The 12,528-nt window shown below is 46.7% G+C and overlaps 1 protein-coding gene across 1 annotated transcript in view; it reads left to right on the forward strand.

The window, feature by feature from the left end:
- Window positions 1-12,528, forward strand: part of slc7a5 (solute carrier family 7 member 5) — a 74,360-nt gene that overhangs the window by 43,895 nt on the left and 17,937 nt on the right. Inside the window, exons 4-7 of the mRNA XM_078400880.1 lie at window positions 752-796; window positions 8,208-8,331; window positions 9,901-10,004; window positions 11,565-11,661. Coding sequence (XP_078257006.1) covers window positions 752-796; window positions 8,208-8,331; window positions 9,901-10,004; window positions 11,565-11,661 — 370 coding nt within the window. The remainder of the gene's footprint in view (window positions 1-751; window positions 797-8,207; window positions 8,332-9,900; window positions 10,005-11,564; window positions 11,662-12,528) is intronic.

The raw sequence follows: 12,528 nt of genomic DNA on the forward strand, positions 1-12,528 counted from the left end.
GACATCTTGCACAGGGTGCACCGACCGACAAGCCCTTCCTCACCAGCTGTGGTACCCTCTGGTGGACCCAGCTGTTGTTGCGGCCCTGGCTGACAGTGCATTCTTCAGGCTGGCGGCACCAACACTGTGGGGGCTCCCTCTCCTCTTCTTCCTGTTGGCCATCGCATTGTCCATCCCCCCCTTCCACCCCAGAGTTGCTGAAATCTTCCACCTTGCGGGGTCCTGCCCTGATTTGACCACCCGAAGTACAACACCTTGCCACGATCTGCATTAAACTCCCTTGAACATTCCTCAGCCCACCTGCCCAACTGATCAAGATCCTGCTGTAATTTTTGATAACCATCCTCACTGTGATTACCACCCACTTTTGTGTCATCTGCAAATGTATGAATCATGCCTTGCACATTCCAAATCGTTGATATAAACCACAAACAGCACTGGGCCCAGCACTGATCCCTGAGGCTCGCCACTAGTCACTGGTCCCCAGTCCGAAAAAACAACCTGCCACCATCACCCTCTGTTTCCTTGCGTTAGATTAAAATTCCATCCATTAAGTACAATTCACTCTCGAGACTCATTTTAGTTTTGTAGTGAAGGTGTTACAACTTTGTTGTCCGGATAGATGTCACAGTGGGAGGTGTTAATGAACCTTGGAAGGACAAATTTATACCCCATTGCGCTCACAGTTTTGGTCCTAATTTTGCAACATTTTATTTGATGGATTTTAATGCTACTTTTCTATCAATTGCAGGAATTACCTGAATTTTGTCACAGAAGAAATGATTGAGCCTTATAAGTGAGTACGGACTTGTTTTAAAAATCATTTTTGTGTCATTTGGAAGAAGCCATAGGCTGCCTTTGATCGTCATCCCGCACATATTATGCGGCTAAAATGGACCTGTGCTCATCTGCATCTGAGCTTTTCTTCACAGTCCAATTAGAAACAAAAAGGCAGAGTAAAATAACTTTTCACTGCACCTCGGTACATGTGACAATAATAATAATAAACTAAAATCTTTAGTTGAGGCAATCGTGTCCTGACATATTACAACATTAGACACAAAATGCTGGGCTAACTCAGCAGGACAGGCAGCAACTCTGGGGAGAAGGAATGGGTTACATTTTGGGTCAGTCTGAAGAAGGGTCTCGACCCGAAACGTCACCCATTCCTTCTCTCCAGAGATGCTGCCTATCCCACTGAGTTACTCCAGCATTTTGTGTCTATCTTCAGTTTAAACCAACATCTGCAGTTCCTTCCTACATATTCTACAACTTTAGTTTAGAGATACAGCACAGAAACAGGCCCTTCGGCCCACTGGGTCCGTGCCGACCAGCGCTCCCCACACACTAACACTATCCTACACACACGAGGGACAATTTTACATTCACACCAAGCCTTACAAAACTTACAAACCCGTACTTCTTTGGAGTGTGGGAAGAAACCGAAGATCTCGGAGAAAAACCCATGCAGGTCACGGGGAGAACGTACACACTCCATACAGACAGCACCCGTAGTCAGGATCGCCCACAAATCGTCAAGTTCCAAGCCTGCAATGACGTTGAGTTCATCTTGTGTCGATTCTGCCTCTGGACCTTTTTCTCTGTCAAGGTGTCCTTGCCTCCAGTGATCCCCCCTTCTCTCGTACACAACACTTCTCTACCGCGTGGACTCCCCCTGCTGGTCATCTACCCTTTATATTGCTGGCGTGACGTCAACCTACATGACTTCTCCACTTCCCTTATCCACTCCAATCTCACCCGCTCTGAACGCACTGCCCTCCCCTCACTCAGCAACAATCCATCTATCGTTATCAAACGATAACGATCACAGTGGTGCAGCGGTAGAGTTGCTGCCTTACAGCGAATGCAGTGCCGGAGACCCGGGTTCGATCCTGACTACGGGTGCTGTCTGTGCGGAGTTTGTACGTTCTCCCCGTGACCTGTGTGCGTTTTCGCCGAGATCTTCAGTTTCCTCTCACACTCTAAAGATGTACAGGTTTGTAGGTTAATTGGCTTGGTATAAATGTTTTTTTTAATTGTCCCTAGTGGGTGTGGGATAGTGTTAATGTGCGGGGATCGCGTGTCGGCATGGACCCGATGGGCCGAAGGTCCTGTTTCCGCGTTGTATCTCTAAACTAATACCTGCCAACAAGGGAAGTTGCCTTGTAGTCTGGCAGGCTGGCTGCTACCGTGCCGAAACCAGACGGCAGTTCTCTGGACACCTCCTCATACTTACCCATTGACATGACCCCTCAGACCCCACAAGCCACCATTTGCCAGACCATTATCAATCTGATTACATCTGGAGATCTCCCCTCTGCAGCGTCCAGCTCCCTCCCCGCCCCTGTCCATTTCTATCACCGTCACAAAGTCCACCAACAGGACTGTGCTGCCACATCCATTGTTCCTGCCAGCTCCTGCCCCACAGAACTCCATCTCCAAATACCTTGATTCCATCTTATGGCCCCCCTCCCTCCCTTCTCCAGTCCTTCTGACCCACATCTGAGACACCTCACCCACCCTTCAACCTTCAATTCCTCGTTCATTGTCTCGTCTACACCACAGATGGCCAGTCCCTTTACACCACAACTAATTGTCCCTAGTGTGTGTAGAATAGTGTTAATGTGCGGGGATCGCTGGACGGTGCGGACTCGGTGGGCCGAAGGGCCTGTTTCCGCACTGTATTTCTAAATCTAAATCTAAATAAATTGGTTTGTCCCGTACGGGACCGCCCTTGTCCAGTATTAGTAGGGTTGCCAACTTCCTCACCTGACCTCACCCAGCCAGCGGCCATGTGCTCCCACTCCACCAATGGCGGCCGCCCGGGCCGGGCGGGGTGAGGTCACAATGGTCATTTGGGAGTGAGAAAGTTGGCCACCCTAAGCAAATCCTTAACTACGGACATTCCTTTGTCTGCCTGCCACTGGATGTTTAGACAGCTTTCCAAGAGCCAAAGTGTTTCTCAGCTCTTAACCAGGAGCAAATATTTATTATGAGAAACGTTTATCAAATGTTGTTAAGATGTCAACGTAACATGCCTTCTATGGATATTCCACAGTCCAAAATGCTTTATTTCCTCAAAAAATTAGGTGTGCATTTCCCTTGATAAATCCTGAGGGTATTCCAATCAGCTAAAATATTTCAATACTTGCCATTACCATGGATAGTTTTATTCATAATTCTGGAAACAAATGTAAAACTTAATTGTGTGGTTATTTTCCATCACATTTGACAATAGGTGCAGGAGTAGGCCATTCGGCCCTTCGAGCCAGCACCGCCATTCACCGTGATCATGGCTGATCATGCACAATCGGTACCCCGTTCCTGCCTTCTCCCCCTACCCCCTGACTCCGCTATCATTCTCTATCTAACTCTATCTTGAAAGCATCCAGAGAATTGGCCTCCACTGCCTTCTGAGGCAGAGAATTCCACAGATTTACAACTCTCTGAGTGAAAAGGTTCTTCCTCATCACGGTTCTAAATGGCCTACCCCTTATTCTTTGCTAACTCATGGATCTTGGCATCCAAGTCCATTGCTTCCTGAAAGTGGCAACAGGAGTAGATAATTGGTATGCTTGTCTTTGTTACCAGGGGCATTGAGTGTATGAGCCAGGAAGTCGTGATGCAGTTTTATAGGCAGAAAGGAACTGCTTTATATAGTGGTTTAAACTGAAGATAGACATAGAAAACTGGAGTAACTCAGTGAGACAGGCAGCATCTCTGGAGAGAAGAAATGGGTGACGTTTCGGGTCGAGGCCCTTCTTCAGACTGGTTAAGGATAAGGGAAACGAGAGACATAGACAGTGATGTAGAGAGATAAAGATCAATGAATGAAAGATATGCAAAAAAGTAATGACGATAAAGGAAACAGGCCATTGTAAGCTGTTAGCAGGGTGAAAACGAGAGGCTAGTGTGACTTGGGTGGGGGAGGGATAGAGAGAGAGGGAATGCCGGGGCTACATGAAGTGAGAGAAATCAATATTCATCCCACTGGGCTGTAAGCTGCCAAAGCGAAATATGAGATGCTGTTCCTCCAATTTGCGTTTAGCCTCACTATGACAATGGAGGAGACCGAGGACAGAAAGGTCAGTGTGGGAATGGGAAGGAGAATTAAAGTATCCAGCAACCGGGAGATCACGTAGGTTCAGGCGGGCTGAGTGAAGGTGTTCTGCAAAACGATCGCCCAGTCTGCGTTTTAAAAACATAGAAACATAGAAAATAGGTGCAGGAGTAGGCCATTCGGCCCTTCGAGCCTGCACCGCCATTCAATATGATCGGCTGATCATCCAACTCAGTATCCCGTACCTGCCTTCTCTCCATACCCCCTGATCCCTTTAGCCACAAGGGCCACATCTAACTCCCTCTTAAATATAGCCAATGAACTGGCCTCAACTACCTTCTGTGGCAGAGAATTCCACAGATTCACCACTCTCTGTGTGAAAAAAATGTTCTCATCTCGGTCCTAAAAGACTTCCCCCCTTATCCTTAAACTGTGACCCCTTGTTCTGGACTTCCCCAACATCGGGAACAATCTTCCTGCATCTAGCCTGTCCAACCCCTTAAGAATTTTGTAAGTGTCTATAAGATCCCCCCCTCAATCTACTAAATTCCAGCGAGTACAAGCCGAGTCTATCCAGTCTTTCTTCATATGAAAGTCCTGCCATCCCAGGAATCAATCTGGTGAACCTTCTCTGTACTCCCTCTATGGCAAGAATGTCTTTCCTCAGATTAGGAGACCAAAACTGTACGCAATACTCCAGGTGTAGTCTCACCAATGCCCTGTACAACTGCAGCAGAACCTCCCTGCTCCTATACTCAAATCCCCTCGCTATGAATGCCAACATACCATTCGCTTTCTTCACTGCCTGCTGCACCTGCATGCCTACTTTCAATGACTGGTGTACCACGACACCCAGGTCTCGTTGCATCTCCCCTTCTCCTAATCAGCCACCATTCAGGTAATAGTCTGCTTTCCTGTTCTTGCCACCAAAGTGGATAACCTCACATTTATCCACATTTGTCACGCCGATGTGTACGAGTCCACATCTTGAACAACGGACACAGTAGATGAGGTTGGAGGAGGTGCAAGTGAACCTCTGCCTAACCTGAAAGGACTGTCAGGGTCCCTGGACAGAGTTGAGGGAGGAGGTGTAGGGACAGGTGTTGCATCTTCTGTGGTTGCAGGGGAAGGTACCTGGGGAGGGGGTGGTTTGGGTGGGAAGGGATGAGTTAACCAGGGGGTTGCAGAGGGAACAGTCTCTGCGGAAGCCGGAAAGGGGTGGAGATGGGAAAATGTGGGTAGTGGTGGGATCCCGTTGGAGGTGGCAGAAAGTTCGGAGGATGATGTGTTGTATGCGATGGCTGATGGGGTGGAAGGTGAGGACTAGGGGGACTCTGTCTCTGTTGCGACTAGGGGGAGGGGGAGCAAGGGCGTAGCTGCGGGATACTGAGGAGACATGAGTCAGGGCCTCGTCTATGATGTGAGGGGAACCCCCGTTCCCTAAAGAATGAGGACATCTCGGATGGCATGTCTGGAATGCTGTCTGACCCGCTGAGTTACTCCAGCTTTTTGTGTCCATTTGCAGCTTTATAGAACTTCCGTTCACCGAATACAGGATGCGTTTTTGGAAAGGATGAAGAGGAGGTTTACTAGAATGAAGTCGATGAGTCTGAAGATGGGTCTCGTCCCGAAACGTCACCCATTCCTTCTATCCAGAGATGCTGCTTGTGCCGCTGAGTTACTCCAGCATTTTGTGTCTATCTTTACTAGAATGCTAGACACAAAAAGCTGGAGTAACTCAGCGGGACAGGTAGCATCTCTGGAGAGACGGAAGGGGTGACATTTGGGGTCGAGACCCTTCTTCAGACTGGAATGATGTCTGGTTTAGGGTGTACTAGGGAGAGGTTGGACTTACTTGGATTGTTTCCTCTGGAAAGCCGAAGGTTGGAGGGAAATCTGAAACACTGGAGTTTAGAAGGATGAGAGGGGATCTTATCGAAACGTATAAGATTATTAAGGGGTTGGACACGTTGGAGGCAGGAAACATGTTCCCAATGTTTCCAGAACAAGGGGCCACAGTTTAAGAATAAGGGGTAGGCCATTTAGAACTGAGATGAGGAAAAACGTTTTCTGTCAGAGAGTTGTGAATCTGTGGAATTCTCTGCCTCAGAAGACAGTGGAGGCCAATTCTCTGAATGCATTCAAGAGAGAGCTAGATAGAGCTCTTAAGGATAGCGGAGTCAGGGGGTATGGGGAGAAGGCAGGAACGGGGTACTGATTGAGAATGATCAGCCATGATCACATTGAATGGCGGTGCTGGCTCGAAGGGCCGAATGGCCTCCTCCTGCACCTATTGTCTATTGATGTGTATGAAATTATGTAAACGCAAAGAGGCAGAGAATTCCACAGATTCGCAACTCTCTGGGTGAAAAGCTTCTTCCTCGTCTCTGATCTAAATGGCCTACCCCTTATTCTTAAACTGTGGCCCCTGGTTCTGGACTCCCCCAACATGGAAGGTGTCGATGATGGCCGGCAGAAGCTGCAGTAGCCGGGGAGAGGGGAGGGAGCCCCACAGTGACCGAGCGTGTCTTGTCGTTGGCAGCGGCCTGAAGACGGTGCTGTTCCTGGGGGGTACAGCGCGAGTCAATAGACAATAGACAATAGGTGCAGGAGGAGGCCATTCGGCCCTTCGAGCCAGCACCGCCATTCAATGTGATCATGGCTGATCATTCTCAATCAGTACCCCGTTCCTGCCTTCTCCCCATACCCCCTGACTCCGCTATCGTTAAGAGCTCTATCCAGCTCTCTCTTGACCCGCACCCTGCAGTAGCCGGTGAAGAAGGCTTTGCTTGTGCACACTAGTGGTATCGGCGCCGAGTTTTAAGGTGAAACGACACAAAGTGTTGGAGTAACTCAGCACACTGAATCAGTCTCGAGAAGGGTCCCGACGTCACCTATCCATGTTCTTCAGCGATACTGCCTCAGCCGCTGAGTTACTCCAGCATTTTGTGTCCTGTTGTGCATTAGCTATCATCTGCAGTTCTTTATTTCAACTACAAACAATGATAATACCTTACTCGGCAAGGGATAGTCTGCAAGAATGGACCATTCCCCCCATGGTCTGTTATAACGAGGGTTCACTGCATTGCCTCCCCACCTTCATGATTCAAGGCAATATTGTTCAATTATGAGCAAGGAGTCATTGTGCTCATCCCAGCTCATTTGAAAGAGCTCAACAATTCCTATATCCTAAAGATAGACACAAAAGGCTGGAGCAACTTGGCCGGCTGGGCAGAAGAGAAAGAATGGGTGACATTTGGGTTGAGACCCTTCTTCAGAGTCTGAAGAAAGGTCTCGACCCAAAACGTCACCTATTCCTTCTCTCCAGAGATGCTGCCTGTCCCGCTGAGATACTCCAGCATTTTGTGTCTATCGTTGGTGTAACCCAGCATCTGTAGTTCCTTCCTACACAATTCCCATATCCCAGCTGTTTGTCCCATAATTGTAAAAACGCTTTTCCCGCTACATACTCAATTTATTATTTTGTAGATTCTACAGATTCTAATTCCATCAAATAATGTGTTCCAGATTTTAAAGGTTTAGTTTGTTTAATGGCCTTGTGCACAAAGCTTTGGTAAAATTGCAGTTCAAAATGAGTGACATTTCCAGATAATGAGCAGGGTTATTAAGAACCCCAGCTAATCCTTGGTGCTTTGCTGCTTTTTCAGTTTTAATACAAGGCTAGCTTCCAAAAATGTTAATTGGCTGAAAACTACTAAGAAAAATCGACTAGCTTTGCTTCACCTGAAATCTTCAAGGAAATAACATTCCTCTTACATAAGGGGCTTAACATTCTTGTTTTCTAACAAACTCAATCGAGCATTGTATTTGAGTTTATCACACAATGCTGGAGTAACTCAGCAGGTCAGGCAGCATCTAGGAGAGAAGGAATGGGTGACGTTTCGGGTCGAGACCCTTCTTCAGACTTCTTCAGTATTGTATTCGAGTCCAATGTTAAATCCTGATTGTTAAACATTTGGAACTTTGCACTGTATATAATTAGTATTGCTAATTACTAAGTAAAAAAAACCTCTTCAACGGTGATTTTAAACGAGAGTTCTTAAATGCGATATTTTTTTCATGAAAATGTGAAATGATTTGCAAGAGGACTTTGACCTGTAGCAATCTTTATAATTGTATTTTGCAGGAATCTGCCTCGTGCTATTATGATCTCCATGCCAGTTGTGACGGTTGTGTATGTGTTGACCAATCTGGCTTATTTCACGACACTATCGCCTGAGTTAATGCTGCATTCAGAAGCAGTGGCTGTGGTGAGTGGGCAGGAAGCATTCCATTACTTCATCATCATCATTATAGTGGCTAGGGTTGCCAACTTCCTCACTCCCAAAGAAGGGACAAAGAGTGGCGTCACCGCCCCGCGCCCCACGTGATCTCACCCAGCCAGAGGCCACGTGCTCCCGCTCCACCAATGGCGGCCGCTCGGGCCACTGGCTGGGTGAGGTCACGTGGGGAGCGGGGCGGTGACGTCACCCTTTGTCCCTTCTTTGGGAGTGAGGAAGTTGGCAACCCTACTAATACAGGACAAGGGCGGTCCCCTACGGGACAAACCAATATGGCCTAAAATACGGGATGTCCCGGCTAATACGGGACAGTTGGCAACCCTGATAGTGGCATATATTGGTGTTTACAGTAAAATTGTTTCCAAACAAAATGAATGGTCAAATATCTGTTAAATGAAATGTATCTATTATCAGAGATACACGTTACATTCATTGATGTTGTTCCACCATGAAGTGTGATGAGAACCAAACATTAGGAGTAAGTGTGGCCTGTTTGGCCCTTCAAGCCTGTTGTGTAGTTAAGCAGAATTATGGATGATCTACTCCAGCACTGACATTTTCAAATTCTTTCATTGTAACGGTCAATGCACCATTTGCTTTCCTGTTTGTTGTATTTGCATGTAAACGCAGGCAGGACTAGTGTAGATGGGTCATGTTGGTCAGCGCGGGTAAGTCAGGTCCAAGGGCCTGTTTCAATGCTGTACGACACTATATAATACCAAAATGAATGCTCACTTCCTAAGGTTGTTTGAGTGTTATGTAGGTGTCCCAGAAATTTAGAAGTGTCAGCATAAGCAAATAAAGATTTAACATCCAACTGATACTGGTTACAAAACAAACCATTTGTGCCATTTATTCCAGACTAGCCACGTATTTAAATCAGCATTTTGAAAAGAATGACATAATCTGGATTTTATAAATGTTAATAACTGATTGGATTGTGTGATCACTGATCACGGTCAGATTTTACTTTGGGGCATTTAACTGCAAATCTGTTTTCATTTTCTAATGCCTGGCACTATCCTTCAGGGCTTGGTGTTAACTGGGATTCAGTTCCTGATCCTATTGCGTTTGCAAACTCCCCTTGCACTTTTAGTTTAGAAATGCAGCGCGGAAACAGGCCCTTTCGGCCCACCGGGTCCGCGCCGACCAGCAATCCCCGCACATTAACACTATCCTATACCCACTAGGGACAATTTTTTTAACATTTACCAAGACAATTAACCTACATAACCGGTACGTCTTCAGAATTTTTGTGTGATTCAAGGAGTAATATTGTAAGCGTGTAAGACAATGCCTGCCAGTTAGATGGGGAACTACACTTTTCTCTAGCCTTTCCCACACTAAGGATAGAATACTGTTTTAAAAAATGATTTTAATATTTAAAGAATGGGGTAAAGATTTTTGATTCAAGTAAGAATCCCTGAGAAGTAAACAGTTGGACAGATCCACAAAAACGATATTTATTCATTTGTTTAGGTTGCATTTTTTCCAAACTTAAGTGTTTAATTTCTCTCTTTTTTCTTCTTCCTTGTGCAGGACTTTGGTAATATCCATCTGGGAGTAATGGCCTGGATTGTCCCAGTGTTTGTAGGCCTCTCCTGTTTTGGGTCTGTCAATGGATCTCTCTTCACTTCATCAAGGTAAACTATTGAAAGTGTCGTAATTTTATTTTTAACATTACCAAACATCTTTCTTGACAAGCTTTTTGATTTCCTTTGCAAATTTGTTTCATATACATCACAAAACCAAAACGTCAATGTAGTTGCTCTTTAACAAAAAACAGCAACGCAGACAATGTACCAGCTATTGTACTTGGAAAATGAGACTGGCCAGATGATTGGAGTTTTGTTTAGAAATACAGCGCGGAAACAGGCCCTTCGGCCCACCGGGTCCGCGCCGACCAGCGATCCCCGCACATTAATACGATCCTATACCCACTAAGGACAATTTTTACATTTACCAAGGCAATTAACCTACAAACCTGCGCTTCTTTGGAGTGTGGGAGGAAACTGAAGATTTCGGAGAAAACCCACGCAGGTCATGGGGAGAACGTACAAACTCCGTACAGACAGCACCCGTAGTCGGGATGGAACCCGGGTCTCTGGCGCTGCATTCGCTGTAAAGCAGCAACTCTACCGCTGCGCCACCGTGAAGTGAGGAAACTGGAGCTGCAGCTGGACAACCTCAGAATCAACCAGGAGACTTCACAGATAGGAGCAGCAAAATGCTGGAGTAACTCAGTGTGCTCAGGCAGCATCTCTGGGGAGAAGGAATGGGTGACTTTTTGGGTCAAGACCCTTCTTCAAGCTGGTTGTTCCCAGCTAGAAAGTAGATGGGTAACCACCAAGAAAGGGAGCAGGCAGGGAGTGCAGGAATCCACAGGGGCAAGTCCCCTCAAAAACACCTTGTTGAATATGTTAGAGTGATGACTGCTCTGAGCACTGCAGTCAGGTCTGTGGCACCCAATGTGGCTGTGACACACAGCGACATAAGATTTATTGGTCTGATGCAGGAAACAGAAAAATAGAAACATAGAAAATAGGTGCAGGAGGGGGCCATTCGGCCCTTTGAGCCAGCACCACCATTCATTGTGATCATGGCTGATCATCCACGATCAGTAACCTGTGCCTGCCTTCTCCCCATATCCCTTGATTCCACTAGCCCCTAGAGCTCTATCTAACTCTCTTTTAAATCCATCCAGTGAATTGGCCTCCACTGCCCTCTGTGGCAGAGAATTCCACAAATTCACAACTCTCTGGGTGAAAAAGTTTCTTCTCACCTCAGTTTTAAATGGCCACCCCTTTATTCTTAGACTGTGTCCCCTGGTTCTGGACAACCCCAACATTTGGAACATTTTTCCTGCATCTAGCTTGTCTAGTCCTTTTATAATTTTATATGTCTCTATAAGATCCCCTCTCATCCTTCTAAACTCCAGTGAGTACAAGCCCAGTCTTTCCATTCTTTCCTCATATGACAGTCCCGCCATCCCGGGGATGAACCTCGTGAACCTACGCTGCACTTCCTCAATAGCAAGGATGTACTTCCTCAAATTAGGAGACCAAAACTGCACACAATACTCCAAATGTGGTCTCATCAGGGCTATATACAACTGCAGAAGAAACTAAAATCAACTGTTGGTGAAAGTAAATGCTTTTACAATTTGTTTCTTAAGTCTTCAACAGTTCTTTCTTTTGTTTCAGATTGTTCTTTGTGGGAGCAAGGGAGGGCCACTTGCCCAATCTCCTAGCAATGATTCACCCCAGACATTATACGCCAGTACCGTCGTTAGTATTCACTGTGAGTATCTCCAATTTGTTATTGTATTGTCATAGAGTCAGAAAACTATACAGCACAGAGCAAATGCTGGAATACTGCTCTTTAAATATGCTTTCAGGGAACAAATACTTCGCTGAGGGTGATGTGGTTATTTAAAACTTGTGCAGTAATATGTATGACTTTAAGTATAAATTGTAAATACAGAAAAGCAGTGTATACAAATGGTAGAGCATGGGTTTGTGAATTCATTACTACTTCTGTTGTTTTATTTTAGTTTAGTTTAGAGATACAGCTCCGAAACAGGCCCTGCGGCCCACCAAGTCATCACCGACCAGCGATCCCCGCACACTAACACTATTCTACGCACAGTAGACAGCACAGGAACAGGCCCTGCGGCCCACCAAGTCCACACCGACCAGCGATCCCCGCACACTAACACTATTCTACACAAAGTAGACAGCACAGGAACCGGCCCTGCGGCCCACCAAGTCCACACCGACCAGCGATCCCCGCACACTAACACTATTCTACACACAGTAGACAGCACAGGAACAGGCCCTGCGGCCCACCAAGTCCACACCGACCAGCGATCCCCGCACACTAACACTATTCTACACACAGTAGACAGCACAGGAACAGGCCCTGCGGCCCACCAAGTCTGCACCGACCAGCGATCCCCGCACACTAACACTATTCTACACACAGTAGACAGCACAGGAACCGGCCCTGCGGCCCACCAAGTCATCACCGACCAGCGATCCCCGCACACTAACACTATTCTACACACAGTAGACAGCACAGGAACAGGCCCTGCGGCCCACCAAGTCCGCACCGACCAGCGATCCCCGCACACTAACACTATTCTACACACACAAGGGACAATTTATA

This window comes from Rhinoraja longicauda, chromosome 6, assembly GCF_053455715.1.
Source record: "Rhinoraja longicauda isolate Sanriku21f chromosome 6, sRhiLon1.1, whole genome shotgun sequence".
NCBI classification, from domain to species: Eukaryota; Metazoa; Chordata; class Chondrichthyes; order Rajiformes; family Arhynchobatidae; genus Rhinoraja; species Rhinoraja longicauda.